The sequence below is a fragment of the Diuraphis noxia genome, unplaced genomic scaffold (assembly GCF_037042655.1).
Source record: "Diuraphis noxia isolate RWA-SAM2 unplaced genomic scaffold, SU_Dnox_SAM2 contig0002, whole genome shotgun sequence".
Classification (NCBI taxonomy): Eukaryota; Metazoa; Arthropoda; class Insecta; order Hemiptera; family Aphididae; genus Diuraphis; species Diuraphis noxia.
Window position 1 is genome coordinate 34,660,118 of NW_028301712.1, and position 20,025 is coordinate 34,680,142.

At 25.7% G+C, this 20,025-nt stretch overlaps 1 protein-coding gene across 1 annotated transcript in view; it reads right to left on the minus strand.

Annotated features, from left to right (window-relative positions):
- Nucleotides 1-12,814, minus strand: part of LOC107165257 (Kv channel-interacting protein 4) — a 44,037-nt gene extending 31,223 nt beyond the window's left edge. The window contains exons 1-2 of the mRNA XM_015513417.2: nucleotides 12,580-12,814; nucleotides 8,781-9,278 (exon numbers count right to left, since the gene is read on the minus strand). Of these exons, the coding sequence (XP_015368903.1) occupies nucleotides 8,781-8,957 (177 nt within the window). The 5' untranslated portion in view covers nucleotides 8,958-9,278; nucleotides 12,580-12,814. The remainder of the gene's footprint in view (nucleotides 1-8,780; nucleotides 9,279-12,579) is intronic.
- Nucleotides 12,815-20,025: the final 7,211 nt, after the last annotated feature.

Sequence of the window (20,025 nt, forward strand, 5' to 3'; positions counted from 1 at the left end):
TGCAGGTGGTTAAAAAATGCCAGAAACCGTTCGTGTGCTTTGTTTACGTGCTAAAAGCGCATTATACTTTTTAATGCGATTCCCATTGGACGTAATATTTCAATTTATTGGGTCACGCCAGCCGCCAGTAGTCCCTTTGATCAAATTACATTAACGTGTGAATAAAAAAGTAATGATAACAACACAAAAGACCATATTGATGATTTACATAGTTTTTTAAGTTTAAATTAAATCAATAACAAACAAAATGTATTATCCAATATATCGATCTTTAATAGTTACATATCAACTTAGAAATTTAAATTTCTAATAACCATCGATCAAATAATTACTTTATACTTGTATATGATAGATTTTACTAATTTAATATGAATAGTATATTAAATCTTAAATAGTTTGAAAATAAATTTATAATTTATGTTATAACTATTTTTTTATTTTTTTTATTTTATTTGAATTAAGCCTCGGCAACTATGGCCATTAGAAACAATGGGTTTAACTCTAAATTATTTACAATAAGTTACATATTAAATTCTATTGATAATGTTGGACTTAGTAATAAAGGTCATTATGTTAAAACTATTATCTTATGTGTAATATCGTATATCACTATGATAATAACTTAAAATATTTAAAAAAAAGTGATTATATTGCGATATTTTCAGACACGATGCAAAAAATACAGTATAAAACGATTAAAATTCGTTATTAAATATAAACTTACTTATGCTCATCAGTATAATGATTGATAAAAACCTATTTTACGTATTTTTCAATCTATTCATATATGATATATTTAATTAATTTTTAACTGACTGATTATATCATAAGTTTATAAGATATACCTAAAAAATTATTTAACACATAGGTATCTATCACATAAGGTATATATTATTGAGCTTTATATTAAGTATAAAATGACACTGTTAGTACACACCCCTGAAGTCTAATCAATACTTCCACCTCCTCTTTAAAAACAATCGTGTTTATTTTCCAGTTAATGTTTGCTTTTTTTTTATTTTTTTATTACTCAATAATAATATTGAAAATGTTTTGATCTTCTTATAACAGTATAATAATATCAACCAAGTACCTTATCTCGAAACCTCATATTTTTTTTAATTTAGGTAAAAACATATTTTGTTAAGAAGATCTGATCATCAGAAAAATTAAATGATACTATAAATTGAACTAAAAAAAAATACAGATTTAACTTAAATGAATAATAAACTCTATTAAATTGGAATAAACATACACAAAATTTGATGTAAAAATCAAATATATTAAAATTTAAAGTTTATCAATATGCTTAATGCTTTAAATATTATTATAAATAAATGTTGAACATTTGTAAAGAAAAGATGTACCTACCTATATTGCATTACTTTATATTAAAAATGTAATCGTCATTTTTTATTTTTTTTTTATTACAATTTTAAATAAAAATATCAATGGTAAAATAATTTCTAATAATACAATCAATAAATCCTTAATAAATAATGTTTATTAATCATTATTTTAAACGACAATTTTACATAACGTCATAGTATGATTTATAACGTACGTTAATATATTACTTATTCATTTGTGAAACAAAATAGGTACGAAAATACACAATTATTATAATTTTGCTAAATTAAAACACAATAGCGAGTTAACGAGTTAGGTGTCCCATATAAGGGTCCCACGAGTGGCCAAGCCAGTTTTTATTTAAAAAGTCGAAAAACAATAGAAAGGGGATCAAACTCATCCAATCGAAAAGTGTGGCAAAAGAATGTTTATCTATTAATGATCGCGGGTCACGGTGATAATAGGAAGTATCATTTTTCAACGTTCCGTCAATATACGTCAAATAGCTGTCGTTACAATATATATTGAACGTCAGGTTACCCCCTGTGGAATCTATGGTTCACATGACGGACATCCGATCGGAAATACGATAATCGACCCTCTTTCGGTTTTAGATTTATCCTCTGTTCGAAACATCCGTTAACAAGTTTCACTGATAGCTGATTTTCACCAACGTGTTACATCATTAGACTATGCACGAATTATTATTATTATTATATTATTTCAGCGAATTAATTTCAAAAAATTGTAAAAACAGAGATATGTTGATACAATAAAAATTTAATAAATGAAAAAAATCAGTATTTTAATTTACTTTGTTTATTGAATAAAATGCGAATCTTAAAATTCCTATGTCAATTATGAACATATTGTTTCATTGAATTAGTAAGTGCAGATCGTGTTTTTGTAATAAAATCACAATTCCCTATTTTTTTTTTTTTTTTTTGTTTTAAACAAAAAAATGAAATGTATTTATGTAGTTGCAATTCACAACTCAAGTTAAACGTGTCAATTAAAATGAAAGCATTCGTCTCTTCGACAATAAAAATTTTAACTAACCCCTGAAAATCAATCAGTATTGAAATTTTCATTCAAATCATAAATTACAATATTTAGAAATAAAGTTACATTTTTAAATTGTGAATAATCACAGGGACAAAGTATTTTAATATTCAGTTTTTAAATTTCATTGAATTATGTAATAATGAATTCAGTGTATCTAACTATTTATAATTTACTTAAAATCCTGTCCATTTTTATTTGAACTATTTCAAACCTTAATAATTTTTAAATATTATACAATATTAATTGTATTTTCATTATATCCAAACTATTTACTTACTCCTATGTTATTTAATAATGTAACCTTATAAAATGTTAACCAATCACAAAATATGTATAATCTTTGATTACAGTACGATTTATAATGACGAATATAAAGTATAAAGGACTTTTTTGGTGTTAATATTGTCTATTAAATTCACAAACATATATAAATAATAAAATATGAAGTAGACGGCACATTGAGCTACCAAGATTCTTTGTATTTTTCACGTTTAATACTTATTACAACAAACTCCACTACGGTAAAAGCTTTTGGCTTATAACTAAAAAATTCTAACCCATGATAATAACATATAATTTGATAAAAATTTAAGTTTCAGTATTTTAATACATATACAAATGTAATGAGTATAAAGAAAATTATAATTCCATTAAATAATTGAAACAGATCTTCTCTTAAAGTTTTGTATCTGGTAGATTCCTATACTCCAATTACAGTTTTAAATTAATATTTTTTTATTTCACAACACAAAATGTATTATTTCCCGTGGGTTAAAGATAAATATGACAGGTACTAGTAGATATGAATATATAATAGATATATTGTAATTCTATTTTATGTATTACTTTAAATGATTTATGATTTTGTTTTCAAATAATATAGATTACCTATAGATTTATATATTATGTAATTACAAAAATATAACGATACTAATAAAAAAAAAACTTACGTACAAAAAAAATAAATAAATTGTTATAAATTAAGTAAAATATAAATGTATTTTAATTGGAAAAATATAATCACATGGAGTTCTGGTTATGCTTTTAACTGCACCACATCATAATATAATAATATATATCGTAACAGCTAGCAGGCGTTTTATATTTCCCAATATATAAATATTTTTATAATCATAGTACAAATATCATATTTTGATACGATAAGGAAAAGCTACTCTCAATGTAGCATAATTGAAATTTTATACTAGGACAGTAATGTTTTAGGGTACAAAAAAGTCATACAAATGCCCGACCCTACTCATTATATATAGTCACGTACATAAAGTTTATTATCTACATGTAAAAAGTACTGATATACACGCAGAAATGTATAAGGCAATTCATTAATTATGTCCGATTAGTAGGATGAGTTAATGGAAACTATAATACACCATCACAAAAAAAATTTACATTCATCATAATGAATCCCATTGTAAAACTTTCATTGAATATACCTATACCTAAGTTTATTCTAAAATACATTCTATAGATGTGTAATTATACTTGAGTTATACTAGGTGTTCCGAAAATAATTGTTTATATCGTATTTTATGTCACTAAATAAATATTACAATTTAATAAATTAAATAAATTTTACAGGTCATAATCATACAAAAATAAAAATATTTCATGAACAAATAAATTATTACAAAATATTGTTAGTTTATGATCATGGAAATACATCTCACACACTTTATTACTTAAACATATTTATTCTTATTCTTTGCACAATGTTATGCCCGAATTGTTTTCATGATTTATGAATATATATTATGTTTACCTGTCAGTTGTACATATTTTCAATGTACACAAAACAAGAAATCTAAAGGGTATATATGGTATCAAAATTTCAAGATAAATCTGAAATGTATGAGCAAATACGTATAATATATTTTATTATAAAAATAATACAATTAAAATCAGTTTTTTTTTTTTACGAAAGAAAATCCCATCAAATAGAAGATTTTATATCCAATAGAATATAAAACTGCAATAAAATTTAATTAGTAATTTATTCTGTTTATGTTCCTTAAAAATATCAATGTTGAAAACAATTTATTTATATTAATTATTTTATAATTTAATTCCAAAAATTAATAAATTATTAACTAATTAATTATATTAAGTATAAAAAAATTTCGTGTAAGCTGAATTAATAACCATAAGAAACTCCTGCAAAAGTAATAAGTAAGGGCAGGACACTTTTCGGCCAGCACACTATTTTGGTCATCAATTAAATATTCTTTTCGGGTTTTATTTTTGTCAAACTACCAAAAAACTACATTTTTAATGGACTATATAAAATAATAATACATAAAAAAAAATTAGTATATTAATTATATTAATTATATTAAAATTAAGATTAATTATTTTGCATGTCTAAGTACTTTATTTATATATGCGGAAACAGACACAATGATACATAAATGTACACGGATAGTAGCACACTGAAATATAATTGAACAATGATATCGATCGACCAGATATCGACAAGAATAAGATATCTATAATACAATATAATAAAGATAAAAGTATTAAGATGACTGTAAATAACTTGTAAACATGTTTTGTTCCCGGCTAATGACTTTAATGTTGAAGCCGTATCAATATAAAAAAAAAAAAAAAATAATAATAATAATAATAATGACTTCAAAAATTATTATATACGAGTACGCGTCAACAATTGTCAATCATTAATTTATAATATATTTAATTAAGTTAAAAAGCGTCAACAAATGTCAATTATTAATTTATAATAAATTTGATTAAGTTAAAAAGTAGGTATACAAAACAAAAGTTATATTATATTATTCACTAACACAATAAATAAAAAATTATCTGGATTTTTAATTTTTTTTATATTTATAACACATACGTTTAACAAATTATATTCGTGTTATTTCTCCTCTCTCATAGTTAATAATATTGATTTAGTTTTTAATGTTTTTATCTTGACGACTCCGAACTTTTCCATCCTTTGGGAATTTCGGAATATCCACACTTCGTATTCTTACATATATTTCTGTTTGGATTTCGTGTATTATATTTAACAAATATATAATGGGAGGGGAGTCTTTGTAAAAACACTGGTTAAAATATGAATGAAAAGACTCGCATGCATTTGTTGTTCTAGTCAAGTCAGAAGAGCTTTATGCCCAAATAGTAGGAGGAAATATGCTTTCTTCACTAATATAAATGTCTGTTAAATAATCACAGTATGATTTTGACTAATCATCATCAGGACATATTATTGTTATTAAATCTTCAACAAAGCAATCTTCTACATCTCCTGGATTCAAAAATAACAGTCCAAATGTATATTTTATTAAATTTCCGATTTCTGAAAAATCGTTTTTATATTCACTAACCATTCCCAAGCTTTGGACTTGAAGAAACCAAAATTAATATATATATATATATATATATATATATATATATTATTATTTTATACAGTCCATTAAAAAAGTAGTTTTTTGGTAGTTTAACAAAAATAAAACGCGAAAAGAATATTTAATTGGTGACCAAAATAGTGTGCTGACCGAAAAGGGAAAGGTTCATTTTGGTCGAAAACAGTACCGCCCATAAGTAATTAGTAAACGAATAAGTGTATATCAAAGGTGTACCCTAAATTATAATAGCAATAATAATATAATATGAGCCATAACTCCATAAGTATGTAATATTTAATCCAAAAATATATCAGATATTATACTGTATATGAATTAAAAACAGATTTTAATTCTAAATATTAAAGAATACAGAAATTAATATTACTATATGAAATACTAATTTTAATATTAATGGTATTTTGTTGTGTTTCTTATTGTTATTATTTTAGTTTTTTACAATTCAACACAAAAAAGAATTTTTTGCAAGAAAATAACATAAGACTTAAATCTAAAGAAAATCGTGCTGCAATATTATACTCAAAAAATCAAAATATCATGAAATACTAACAATAATGAAATAAATAAATATAAGCCTCTGATTAAAAATGAAATCTGACTAATTTAAGGTTAATATTAACCAAACTATATATTAAATAATTTAATATAAAACATTTAAATATATTTAAGAAATAAGTCATAACTAATTCAAAAATTAACTATTATGTAAAATTTAAAATAACAACAATTCTTATCAATTTTAAAAATACAAACTACGAGTATCTAGTATATATTTTATTGATATTTATCTAGTAATAATCGCAAAAAAAATAGTATAGTTAGCTATTACAATAATTGTTTCATTTTGTTTTGCAACTACCAATGAATAAGCATAAAAAGAACTTAAAATTCGGTCGAATGATATTTTTTCAACATTAAAATGTTGATTACTAGACTCAAAGTAATTTTCAGTCGACAATATCTTTTTTTCTCTCGTTAAAAACGTTACATCATTTTCCACACAATTACTCTTTTTCTCGTTTTTGTTTTCCTATTAAAAGAACGTACTAAACAGTACAACATAAAATAAGAATGGGAATCTATAAGTTCTTTTGACAGAAAATAACACAGACATTTGTAACATCTAGTTTTCCCATGTGAGTACCACGACTTAACACCTACCAGTGAAAAATTACGAGAGAAATGCCACCTTTTCTCTCACGATAACATCCTATGCACTTAACAATGAAAATGAATGACGTACACCTACTTGATTAAACATCATTAGTAGGTACTAAATACTTAGAAATAGTGTCATAGTGAAACAGTATAAGAGTAACTGTCATGACCGCTAATTAAGATTATTAATAAACCGACACATCGTCCAATGATGTTCGAGTTTAGTTATAGCCACTTCTGCTTCAAACGAATATCATCAAAAAAATTGCAATATAAGAAAAAGTACGGGTAAACTTGTGTTAAATTAAAATCACGCGTATTACCGTAAAATAATAATTAAATTATTAATTAAAATTAATAATATCCCTTTTTAAAGTAACTCGAATCACTGCATCACAAATATACTATCATTATCTATTTTATATTATGTTTAGTGATTGTTTTTTTGTTTCATATAGTTTAATAAAATCGTAATTCGTAATATATAGACGCGATATCCACTGTATATAATACAATAATAAGTATATTGGTTAGAAGAAGATTGTAAAAGTGTCGAGTGAGACTTTTTATTAAAGAAATCATCCACTATAAGGTTAAAAATTTAACATACTTTTAATATTAGTCTGAGCACAGAGAAGAAATAACCGTTCACGCTTATTGAATGTGATTATAAAATGATCACATTATGAATAATATTGTTTTGTTATTTTACCCAGTACCTTCAAATTATGACGGTATAGATAAACCAAAAATGTTATTAATACTTTATGAACATTTTTATTTTTATTATAAAAGTATTTTGAATAATAGGAGTATATAGACACTATTTTCTATAACTTTTTAGTTGCATAATCTACATTAAACATTAATGATATTAATATCAAACTGAATAAATGTGGGTTAGCTACTCGTTATAAAACATAGTCGGTGTTAATTGTATATTTTACTATTACAAGTATAAATATTTCTTAACTCATAAACAACCTTTTTAAGATTAGTAGAGTTATCGTTCGATTTCAAGGATAATCATAAATAAAAATAAAAATATTATAATTATGGAGAAAATGAAACCCACCCAAAATTACATGAAAATATGTTTATTATTTATAACAAACAATAATTTTAATAACTGTAAGAAAATAATATACAAATTATTCTAAAACGTACCATTTGTGGAAGACGACTACGTCTCATACAAACTGTTATAACTACACTTGACTTTGTCGGAAATCAAAATTTCAATACTCACATAATACGTCTTAAGATTTGTGCAAAATAAAATATAATCACTTTTGAACTTATTGTTTGTATCAATATTTCATATTGTGATTTAAATATATAATTATTGTTAGTGTGCATCACATATATACAGATAATAACCTACGTGAATAATTAATATTTTCTCATATGCGTTTGATCATGTGTCGGTGGTTGGATGAGAGTGGATACACAACTACAACGAATTCGGGTCGTTTCAATGCGTGCTTCTGCACGTACTAGTCCAACATTTCCCACCGAAACGTGAATTTTACCACCCTCATTTATTGTTTTAATTTTCAACAATCTTATCTCGTACATTACGTATGAAAAAAAAAATGTTAATGTAACGATTTCATTTTCACTCGATTTTTCCATTTGTAATATAATAGCAAATAAAGCAATAGATCCATCAGAAAAGGTTCGATGAAAAATTCGACTGGTGGCTTTTTAGGGAATTTCATGTGTGCGTCGGATGTACGCGGGTCACGAAACGAATAACCGGTGATTAATTTTAAAAAAATATTCAAAATCGCCACCGACCTGTTTAAATCCCCTGTACATGATACGGATCTCTTGTCTGGTAAACTTGGTCTGCCGGCACAGGTCCTCTAGGGCGACGGGCCTAGGGTGCGGAAACGCAGACTTGTTGTTCAGTTGTTCCTCAAGCTCGATTAATGTCGCCTCTTCAATGATCGGGCTATCGGGGGGCGTCGCCATTGCACGGTGGCCCCCCAATCGTTCACCGTTGCTGCAGTTGCTGTTGTTGCTGCTGTTGCTCCCGCTGCCGCCGCTGTTGCCTCAGCTGTTGCTGCAGCCACTGTAGTTGCCCCCGATGGCGAGGTCGTTGTTGTTTGCACTGTTTTTTCATTCGTCGCACGCTATCAGCACATGAACTGGCCACCCGATGGTCCGCCCCGGTACACCAGTTGACCTGGTACGTCATCGTCCACGACAAGGACGACCGGAGCGATTGGCGGCGGCGGCCACCGCCCAATTATTTCGCTGCTCAGTTCAATATTTTGGTGGTCGGCTGATCTCCTAAAACACAATGAATTATAGTAATAATATGAGTGAACAAAAACCGGTATTAAAAAGAAATGGATCTGTTAAAATCTTTCCATCCAATAGATCCGATTCAATCTGATCCCACGCGAACAAAATATGTGCAAAACATAATATATCGACTACTGATGTAATTCGTATATACTATTCTATATACTTTTTTTTACTAATCTTTTTCAAAACACTAAAAAAAAATATTTATTTCTTCACGTATACTAATACAGTAATATATTTGATAGTCTTTCCATTCCAATTCCCGTTTTAGGCATAGGTATACTCGTATCAGAAACTTAAGCTATTAAATTATTATCACAAACCTAAAATTGTTCAGAACTTAACTCTTGAAAATATGGTACAGTTAATATATAAACTTAAGCTTACATGCACTATATTGAAAGTTTATATTTATTAAATAATCTAGTACCTCACTGTAAATTACTAACTATATTTTAAAACATATCTTATGTTTATACAATTTTTCATATTTATACCTGGATAGTGGATACTAACAAACATACAAATAATATCAATTGTCATTACAAACTATAGGTTTAAGTACGATAAGTATACCATAAATATGTTTGTATTTAATACATTTTACTCTTAAAAATAAATTTGTTTCAATAAATTAGTTAATAATATAATTATACTCAACATAATGTGATATAAATAAAATATTCAGCTATAAGCATAAGCAAAACGCAATTAGTCAACTTATAATAATAATCAATTAGAAATTAGAAAGGAGAAGTAGAATATAATATATGTAACCAATCAAAAAACTTCAAATACCTATAATTAATTAACATATAATATATTGAGCTTATTATATTAAAACTTTATGAAAAATATTTTCTTCTTTAATACGAAATAAATAAAGTATCTAACTTAAGTTTAAAAATAAAAGTAAATTCAAAATTTTCGAGTTAAATGTATCGATAGAAGAATAAATTTAAAATTGGATCTAAAATGTGTTTTAAAAATGTTTAAACTTTAAATAGGTTGAACAAATAAAAACACATCACATTTAATATTTATAGGAAAAAGTAGTTTTTTAAGTTTAATGGAACATCCTTTCAATGCAATGACCTCTATACGTATTTAAATACATTATACAACTGACAGTCATAGTACAATACACTGCAAAATAATATTATAGGAGGTTTTTGTTAAATATAGCATATGATATGTATTGAATATTCGACTGGAATGTTTACATTGATTTAACAGCTGAACTGACCCTTTGTTATTGTTACATTTAACAAAAACAAAACAAACTTCGATTTATTTTACCTTTAAAATCACTTTTCTGATAATAAATGATTTATTGCTAGTAACATGGAGGTGCATAAAGTTACTATACTGTCGTTATATATTAATTTATTACATCTAACATTTGACTTATGTGTTTGAATTAATGACAAAAATCTACTACTGCTTGCGCCAAAGTAATCAAGATAAAATATTATACACTTAAACAATCAACTTTTTTTTATAATTTTATAAAATATTAAACGCGCTTAAATATATTTCAGATACATATAACCCACTCTAAAATCAACCAAGTCCAGAATTCTCGTATGATAACAAATCAGAGATAAAACAGTGCAATATAATATTTTAGAAATGTATATTTATAAATATTCCACCATGATAATTTAAATTTAAAAATAAGTACTTAATACGATTACAAAAAATAATTCTAACTTATCACAAAATACATTCTACGACTATTAGCAATACCTTAAAAACGCATTTTAATTTCAAATATCACATAATAACTTTCAACGATGATTTTTTTCTTGAACAACGGTCCGTCACGTTTTTAATTTAATTTAAATTTTTTTTTCAACTTAAATTGCAGCCAACAGAATTCCTGGGAGGATTTAATTCTGATAAGTGGGTAAAATGCGGTTGGTTCCGAAATTAAGTGGTGGAAATGTTTAATTTCTGTCGAGTAGTGAATTTTATTGTCTGTCTCTGTCCAGTCGGAACAAAGTGCAATAAAAAAAACAAAGGATGAAGGAACTTAATTAGTCCTTTAAGACGTATTTTTGGTAAGCTTTAGATTCTAGTTTTTTCAGGAACTATGCCAAAAACCACCGGGAGTTCCTTCAATGGATAATGTTTACAATAACTTATAAGTATACGAAAGACTATGAATCACAATAAAGAAAATATATTAGACAATACTTCTTATCATGTGCAGGCCAAAAACTCTGAACAATACGTCATAACAACTCTATACCATTCATAAAAAATATATTTTATAGTTTTCAGTACTCTTTACACATTTTAAACACATAAATAAAAGATTTTTTCACAAAATAAAACGATACATTTTTCCTATATTCCATCTATTTTTATTCTGGGAAAGTTATAAACTAAATTCAAATATTTATTTGTTTAAAAATAATATTAAATACAAAGGTGTTATTTAATATTACAAATGCTCGAGCATATTTTATACTATTTATATTTATTTAATCTATTATAGACACTTGAGAAACATAAGTGTAACAATTATTTTATTGCGTGCGACTTTTCAATAAACCATCTATAGTTTTATTAGTCTTCACAAAGACAATAAAATACATACTTTTTTGATTTATTTTCAACAATACTTTTATTCAGTAAGCAACAGGTTAGATCCTATTATAGTAGCAATATCACTAATTATTAAAAAAAAAAAATAAGTGTGAAATACTTTCAAATAGTTTGAAAAATACACGCACGCGCGTGTGTGTATAGTAGTAATCTTCTTTTCATTTTTAAGTTAAAATTTTTCACCTATAATAATATTATAGTTCCAAAAAAGGTTGAAGTTCCATTAAGTTTAAAATTGAAAATATGAATAACCAATGCGGTGGTATCATATTTTAAACTTATTTACAAAATTATCAGTGATATAATTTTATGTGTATACAAACAAACTTTTATCAATTCATAAGATTTTAATAATAATAATAGCTGTAAGAGAATAAATAACTATAAATAATAACAAAAAATATATAACACATTGTATTTGTAAAGTGTACGAATAATGTTCATATATCACAAGTAAGGGTTAATTCAATGTATTAAGATTTATAAAATACGAGTAAAAATAATCAGATAACATTAAAACATACTATAAGTACCTATATTAAAACAAAAAAAAAGTAATTTTAAATCAAATCCATTTAAATATTATAGGGGGGAAATAAATTTAAAAATATAAATAACATACAATGGCGCGAAATAAATTAGTATTTAATAATATTTACATATCACTCACCAGTCTTTTTCGAATTTTTATTTTACTATTGTAGGAAAATTATACACGTGACAGCACCAATGACAAGTGTAAATAGTTGTTTAAAAAAAAAGAAATTATTAGTGATGATTAAAGAATAACTATTTTTGGGGAAATTGCCAGAAGAGATAGGTATAATGTGCATGGACTAACTAAAAAAGCACAGTCATGAGCGGTGCCAACAACTTGACTCGAAGCTGCTAAAGCTACTGTGGCCGCCGCAGCTGCCGCCAGGACCCATCAAAGGCGCAATCAGTGTTGCCAAAAGCCCTCCAGACACGGTTTTATTTTAAGGATACTATAAAATAGTAAGGGGCTTGCCCAATAATAATATTACCCAACAATATGACATGGAGTTGAGTTATAAACACAATGCCTTACGTGTATTGTTTATTAAGTTAGTCAATTTATTAATTGTTGCAATACATTACCCTTCATTTACTACGTTTATATAATGGCGTTAAAACGGTTTACATCTTATAAGCCATTTTAAAAGTTAAAACGCTCGCACTATGTAGTTTAAGAATTTAGAACCAGTTTAATTTCAAACCGTTTTAACGCCATCATATAAACGTAGTAAACGACACCTAATTTTAAATTTATACTGTTGCTGCAGCATTTTCACAGTTAAATATAGGTTACCAATGGGCAATATCTGATAATATATTGAAATTTGGGCTATTATATTGAAGTCCAAACCTTCATTACCAGTAATTTTATTAAGATGTTCTGTCCAACCTTTGTAAAAAAATTTAGGTATAAAAGTATATAATATTATCTAAAGTTAAACTTATGTAAACATGTTTATAAAATATATAGGCATGCACACATTATGATGAATTCCAAATGTTTGGAATAATATAATTTCAATGATAAAAAATTACTTTATTTTAATTTTTAATTAAGAAACAATAAGCAAAATACATTATACACAATAAATTAAAATTCACCATTTGAATAATAATTGTTTTCTGTGGGTAATTTAGATGTATGCATATTTTTTTTATAACTCTAGTATTAAGATAATCTATATAATCATTACAATTTTTCAAAAACATTATGATATAATATTTACTATTTATTAGTTTTCTAAAGATTTACGAAGAATAACATGAAATTTTGTAGATATTATTATTTTTATGATTATAAGGATAGGGAATTTTGATTTAGCTTTAAAAAACAAAATATGCATACACATATTTAGTTAATAGATACTAAAAAATAATATTTGCTATACTCTCTTTAAGTAAACTAGTGATGGTAAATATAAGTAGTTATATGCATAATTCATATATACTTGTAAATAATGTAAATATATGTGTATGCAAACAAATTTGTTTGTGGAAAAGCAATTTAAAAATGTAAATAAAGAAGAAACAAAATATATTGAACGTTTAAATATAGATCTATAAATCCATAGTACAATCCAAATAGAAAAAATAATAAAATAAAATTTTACGATTATAGCTAGAAAAAATTAAAGGAACTTTAATGACAAGATATTTTAAAACTGAACATAACTTATCGTTACCCTGCTTCACTTGAAACGTAAATATATTCATACACACATTTAATATAAAACCAAACATTGTGTACTAACACCAAAAAGTACACACAGACAAAAATAGTGTATATATTAAACGTCAAACACGCACACACAAAAAGGAAAAAAATGTCTTAAATACGATTGCATTTAAAATACAAACACAAGCATAATACTTTAAAATGATAAAATTGCAATAATATATTGATTCAACCTATTAGTATCATTGACATTGAAAATATATTTAAAACCAAATTTAAATCAGCTGCTGTAATTTATTCTAATAAAGTAATAAACAATTTGCACATTCTATCAATATATATGACGCATTATAATCCAAATGTAAACTATCATATTTTTTGCCAAAAAAAAAAAAAATCGAATAAATTAGGAGTATTAATAGTTTACTGCAAAAATATAATTATTTATGCTTAGAATATTATAGATATCAACACAGTGCTACAAGATAGATTTTAATAACTTTTATACTCAATAATGTGTAATAAAAAAAATTCACCATAAAATAATCCAAATACAATGGCAGGAAAATTTAAATAAAAAATTAGGATGATGTATTAATTATGAATCATGCATGCATCACTCATGAGTGATAAGAAAATATAAAATAGGTACCTATAAATAATAATTGTTACTTTACAATAGAAACTAGAAATATTATACATGAAAATAAAAATATATATTAATCTTAAGTGAACCATGTTAACTACATTTAAACATTAAAATGTATAACATTTGAGACTAATACTGAATTAATATTTAGGCAATTAGGTTAAAATATTATGTATAATATACTTAGGTAATACAATAAATTATAAAATGTATAATTGTACCTCAATACAATATGTTGTCAATATATTATAAAGTTAACATTATATAATTTAGATAATAACATCAACATTTATATTATGTGTTTTTTAGATTTTGAACGAAGTGAGAAATGTATTGATTTTACAATGATGTATGTTTTTTTTTATAAGTTTTTTTTTTTCTGTTATTATATTTTGGAGTAGAAATAAAACTTCAATTTTTGACTTCAACCCCTTTTTGAAAAGAAAAATTTTTCTTGTTGGTACTTTGGGGAGTCAAAAGAAAAAATGTCCAATAATTTTAAAAATCGTCAGTAAAAACCATAAAAATGTAACAAAAAACGGGAATTTTTACGCATAATCCATTTTCCTGAAAATTGATTTTTTTATTTTGCTGTAACTCAAAAATGAATCATTGTAAATAATTAAAAATTTCACCAAATTTTTATATTAATATTATCTAATTACGATTATATTTTCAAAATATTTTGACCTTTTTAAAGCTATTTAAAGACTATTGAAGTTTTCAATATTTTTAGTTTTTTTTATTAAAATGCCTATAAAAAATTTGGCTGTCCAAAAATCTTTAAAATGTCATACAAGGTTTATTATAAGTTTCAATTATTAAAGTAAAAAAAATCAAAAATTATTGGTCACATTTTTTTTTAATAAGCATATAAAAGTTCAAATATTTACGAAATATGTCAAAATCGCAAAAATTTGTATGGAATTATGAAGTTTAAAATTCATAAAATTGTTGTGATTTACACCTAAGGTTAAAAACCCCAATATAATGTTTTCTATAACCTTTTCTTAAAATAACTGTAAAAAAAAACTCCATAGTCAATATAGAAAACACTTTGTGAGCGTATAAAAGTATATTATAATTTATAGGTAATATAATATATCCTATAGATTAACAAATTATTTCCATTCAGAATCGTTTTTCGTATTCAATGATACCTGTCAATGCATTCAAATTTAACACATGCATTATAGTGACCTACTCTCCATCTCTACTATACAGCAGCTATACTACATTAAACCACGGATTATATCTAAGTCAATTACTTTATTTTTTAGAATTTTTCTAAAATTCAATATTTTTTGATTAAATTAATTTGGAACGTAATAACTATTTTCTAAATATGGTAACATGAGTATATTTCATACATTATTTTTATTTTTTTTATTTAATATATTAAAATGTTTCAGCATATTATATGCTATTACAAGTTTACAATTGTTTAATTTTACATAATATAATGTTGTGTTGGTTGATTATATAATAGGTATAGATATTTTTAAGTAATACAATGTGAAAAGGAATAGAGATAAGATATTATGTTAATTAATTAATTTTAATGTGGATAAGGTTATGGAATAGTGCTATTAGCTGTAAGTGCATTTAAGACTGATGAGAGAAGGGAGATAAGGGGACTAATTAGTGAGTTTAATTTGATATAAAACTTGAGAGAGTGTCGGTAATTTTGAGTTCCGTGTGTGAATTTTGATCATTTTTGGTAGCATCAGCGTAAGATTTGGTATTTTGGTAGGGGTTGGAATCAGAGTCCTTGACAGGGTGGACGGTTTTTTTGTAAGCAGCTTTGTAAACTGGGCATCCTTTAAAGTTAGCAGTAATGTTTCTTAGTGCAAAGTGCACATTTGGCGGGACTATATCGGTCTTTGGAACACTCTTTCGTATGATGGTTTTCGCCACATTTTACGCATTTAGGTTGGTGGCAGCAGTTATTTTGCGTGTGTCCATAGGATTGACAGTTGTGGCATTGTGGTGGGCCACGTCTTTTTTTGTGTGGTTTCTCGATCAAAACCTTAGTATTGAGTAGAAACTTGATGTCGAAGATGTCTTTTGTTAAAATATCCACAAAAATAAAGGTAGAGGACATTTATTTTTGACGTTGTGTATGTGTTTGGCTGAGTGTCCCAGCTCAGCCAAGGCACTGACAATGTCATTACTTAAGGTGGAAAAATGCAGGTTTCTAATTACGACCCTGTATGTCCGAAGGTTATAAATTATTTAATTATCATAATATTAATAATTTTTTTCATATTTTTAATTGGCATAATTTTTTTTTATCAGGTTTTTTTGTTACACCCTGTATGGCTGTTTACTATATATAAAAATTCTCTGGTAGGGGATGGGGAGGGTTGACTTTATTTTCGCTCCCCCCTTGAACATCATGTATAACCGCCACTGACGGGAAGTCAATATTTTTTGACTCGTGTTCCCAGTGTATAATAAATGTGTATCATCGTTAATCGTAATTATTCAAACTGCTGATAGTGATTATTTTCAATTAAAACTATTCTCCTAAATAGTAAGTGTTCGAATTTAAATGTCAACCCATTACGCGTATATTATAATGATATGATACCTATTATAAACAGTGTGTATGTCACGGAGTTATCATTGCAGTATATCATATCTGCACTGTAAATCTCGGGTTAAACTGCGTACCCACTGTATTTTTTAAATAGGATGTTTTTAATAATAATAATTAATAATATACGTGTCAAACCCTGACACCAGTTAGGAAACTTTTTTAAACCTCATCACGTCCATTAATAGCCCATTTTAATCTGCATCATCATAACGGGTTCAAACGGTTAGTTCACTTATATATTCTCTATGCTCATTGTACCGTAATTCAAGCATAATACCTATTATTATTATTAATATAATATTTACGTAATAATTATTTAAAACTTGTTGATGTTTTCGTTAACCGACAACAATACGTGGCATATAGGTGCCTACCGTTCGAAATATTCGGTAAGCATTTGTTTGATGCAACTTCCAGTTTGGGGATGATTTCAAATAACAAGTTGGAACTTTAAGCACTTTGAGAGTTGAAAATCAAAAGTAACAAATGTCTTGTATTTTTCAAAATTATTGGAATTTGTACGAGAAACTAGTTTATGGCGAAAATCGAATTTGTTTTTTTCAGTTGTTATTCAAAAATGAATAACTGTACTGAAATCTTCAAAATACTTCAAATATTCCATAACTAGGTATACTTAAATTATCGTTTCTTATATATTATGAAATTTTCAAGATGTTTAGACTAGGTAATTTTAAGCTATTTAAAGGCATTAAACATTTTCCAATTTCTTCAGGTTTTTTTTCTATATATTTTAATAAAAAATGTTTATTCGATCACATAGATTTAATGAACTAATAATTAATAACTATTTATAAATTTTAGCAATATTAAAAAAAAAATCTAAAAACACAAGTGCACAAAATTGAGATTTCAAGTTCAAATTTAATCAAAATGCTATTTTTAAACAATAAATAATGGAAAATTTTAGTGATTTTGTTGTAGATCAAAAGTATTATTCATGAAGGCGCTTAAAACATTTTGCCATTAGGCAAGTATAGTATTATCATTTATGCGCAATGATATTTTCAAAATATTAGTTCGATCATCCGTATCACTTATAGAAAAATAGAAAATATCTTATAAACCGTCTCCGCTGTGTATTGTTTTTTGTACAAAATGATATTCAATATCATTGAAATAAAACACATTCATTTATACCAACTGAATACGGCTGGAGAAGTAAGCTGAACAATGCAACTTTCCTGGGTTTTTTTAATGATTTAATATTGAAATCATTTCTTACAATGTTAAATACTTTAAAAATAACCCCAGGAAGTATTTTATATATTATAACCCATGTTTCTTACTATTTTTTAATAAAAAATGTATGAGGAAATTTCCGTGCAATGCGCATGAGCTTGATAATAAGTATATTATGCTCACTAAACATTACAACCATCATTATCACAATAGTCAATAGATTACAGAGTTATACATTGCTACAATTAGCTACGAATATTCCGTTCAGAATAATAGATGGCCATCAAAATTGGTTTATCACACGCGCTATCGTTTAACAACCGTACAAAACAGGATTTACCATTTAAATTCAAACACATATTGTAAGAATATTTTAATTTTAATTTAAGAAGAATGAGTTATTACCACAATTAAAATGTTTATTACACAATAAATAACGCCCATAACTACATCGTACGTGGGCTTAAACTAATGCATGGAGTCATCGCCAATACCTACAGTTTTAATAGATATTGATTCACCAGTTTTCCGTAATTCATATCGAGGTCGTTCAGGTTAGATAGGAGGGTAGGTTCAAACTTCAAAACAATATCTTATGTAACTTCCACTAAGGTTTTTGTAGACTTAAAAAATAAGTTTTACAAAACGTAAAATTCAAAAATTCATTTAACGAAATTTGTTGACACTATGGTAGCATTGGTAGCAGAAAAATGTTTAACAAGTTGCATGCTATAACCTTTAAGTTATAAATTATAATATTGCTATGAACCAAAAAATATCATTATCGATAAGTAGGTATAAGAGAATTGGAATATTCTTAATTCATTGTAATATTTTCAGGACATTGTATTATCAAAAAAAAATAAAACATTTTTCCTATGTAGAATTAATTATATTAAAATTTGATTTAATACAGCTAACATTCACAAATTTGAAGTAAAACGTAGTATATAGATAACCTAGGATATCACACGAAAAGATTGCGTGTACACCGAAAAAAAATAACCACACGAGTAGTATGTACAACAAAAATTAGATTACATCATTTAAAATAAAAGTTTTTTATTTTTTATTCGTATTCCAAGGTAAAGATAAATTGCAGTTGTGCTTTTAAATTATGTTAATTTATTCACTAAGATAACGTTAGAGTTGGACTTTGTTATAAAGTATAATAATATGTAGTATTGTAGTGCTTGTATACTTATGTGTTTTTTTTTAAGTTAACGATTAGCACTTACGTTGTAGACCTGTTTGAAAGACAAAATAATTTTTTTTCATGAATTACGAACTATGTAATACAAGTATATCTCACAAACTACCAAACATACCTACGTTTGTTTTATTATTTCAAAATATTATCAAAGTAAATCATATTGTTTGTTCTACATATACTAATACATTCATTAATTTTTATAATTTGAATTTTTTTCAAGTGTATTATTCAGAAACTTTT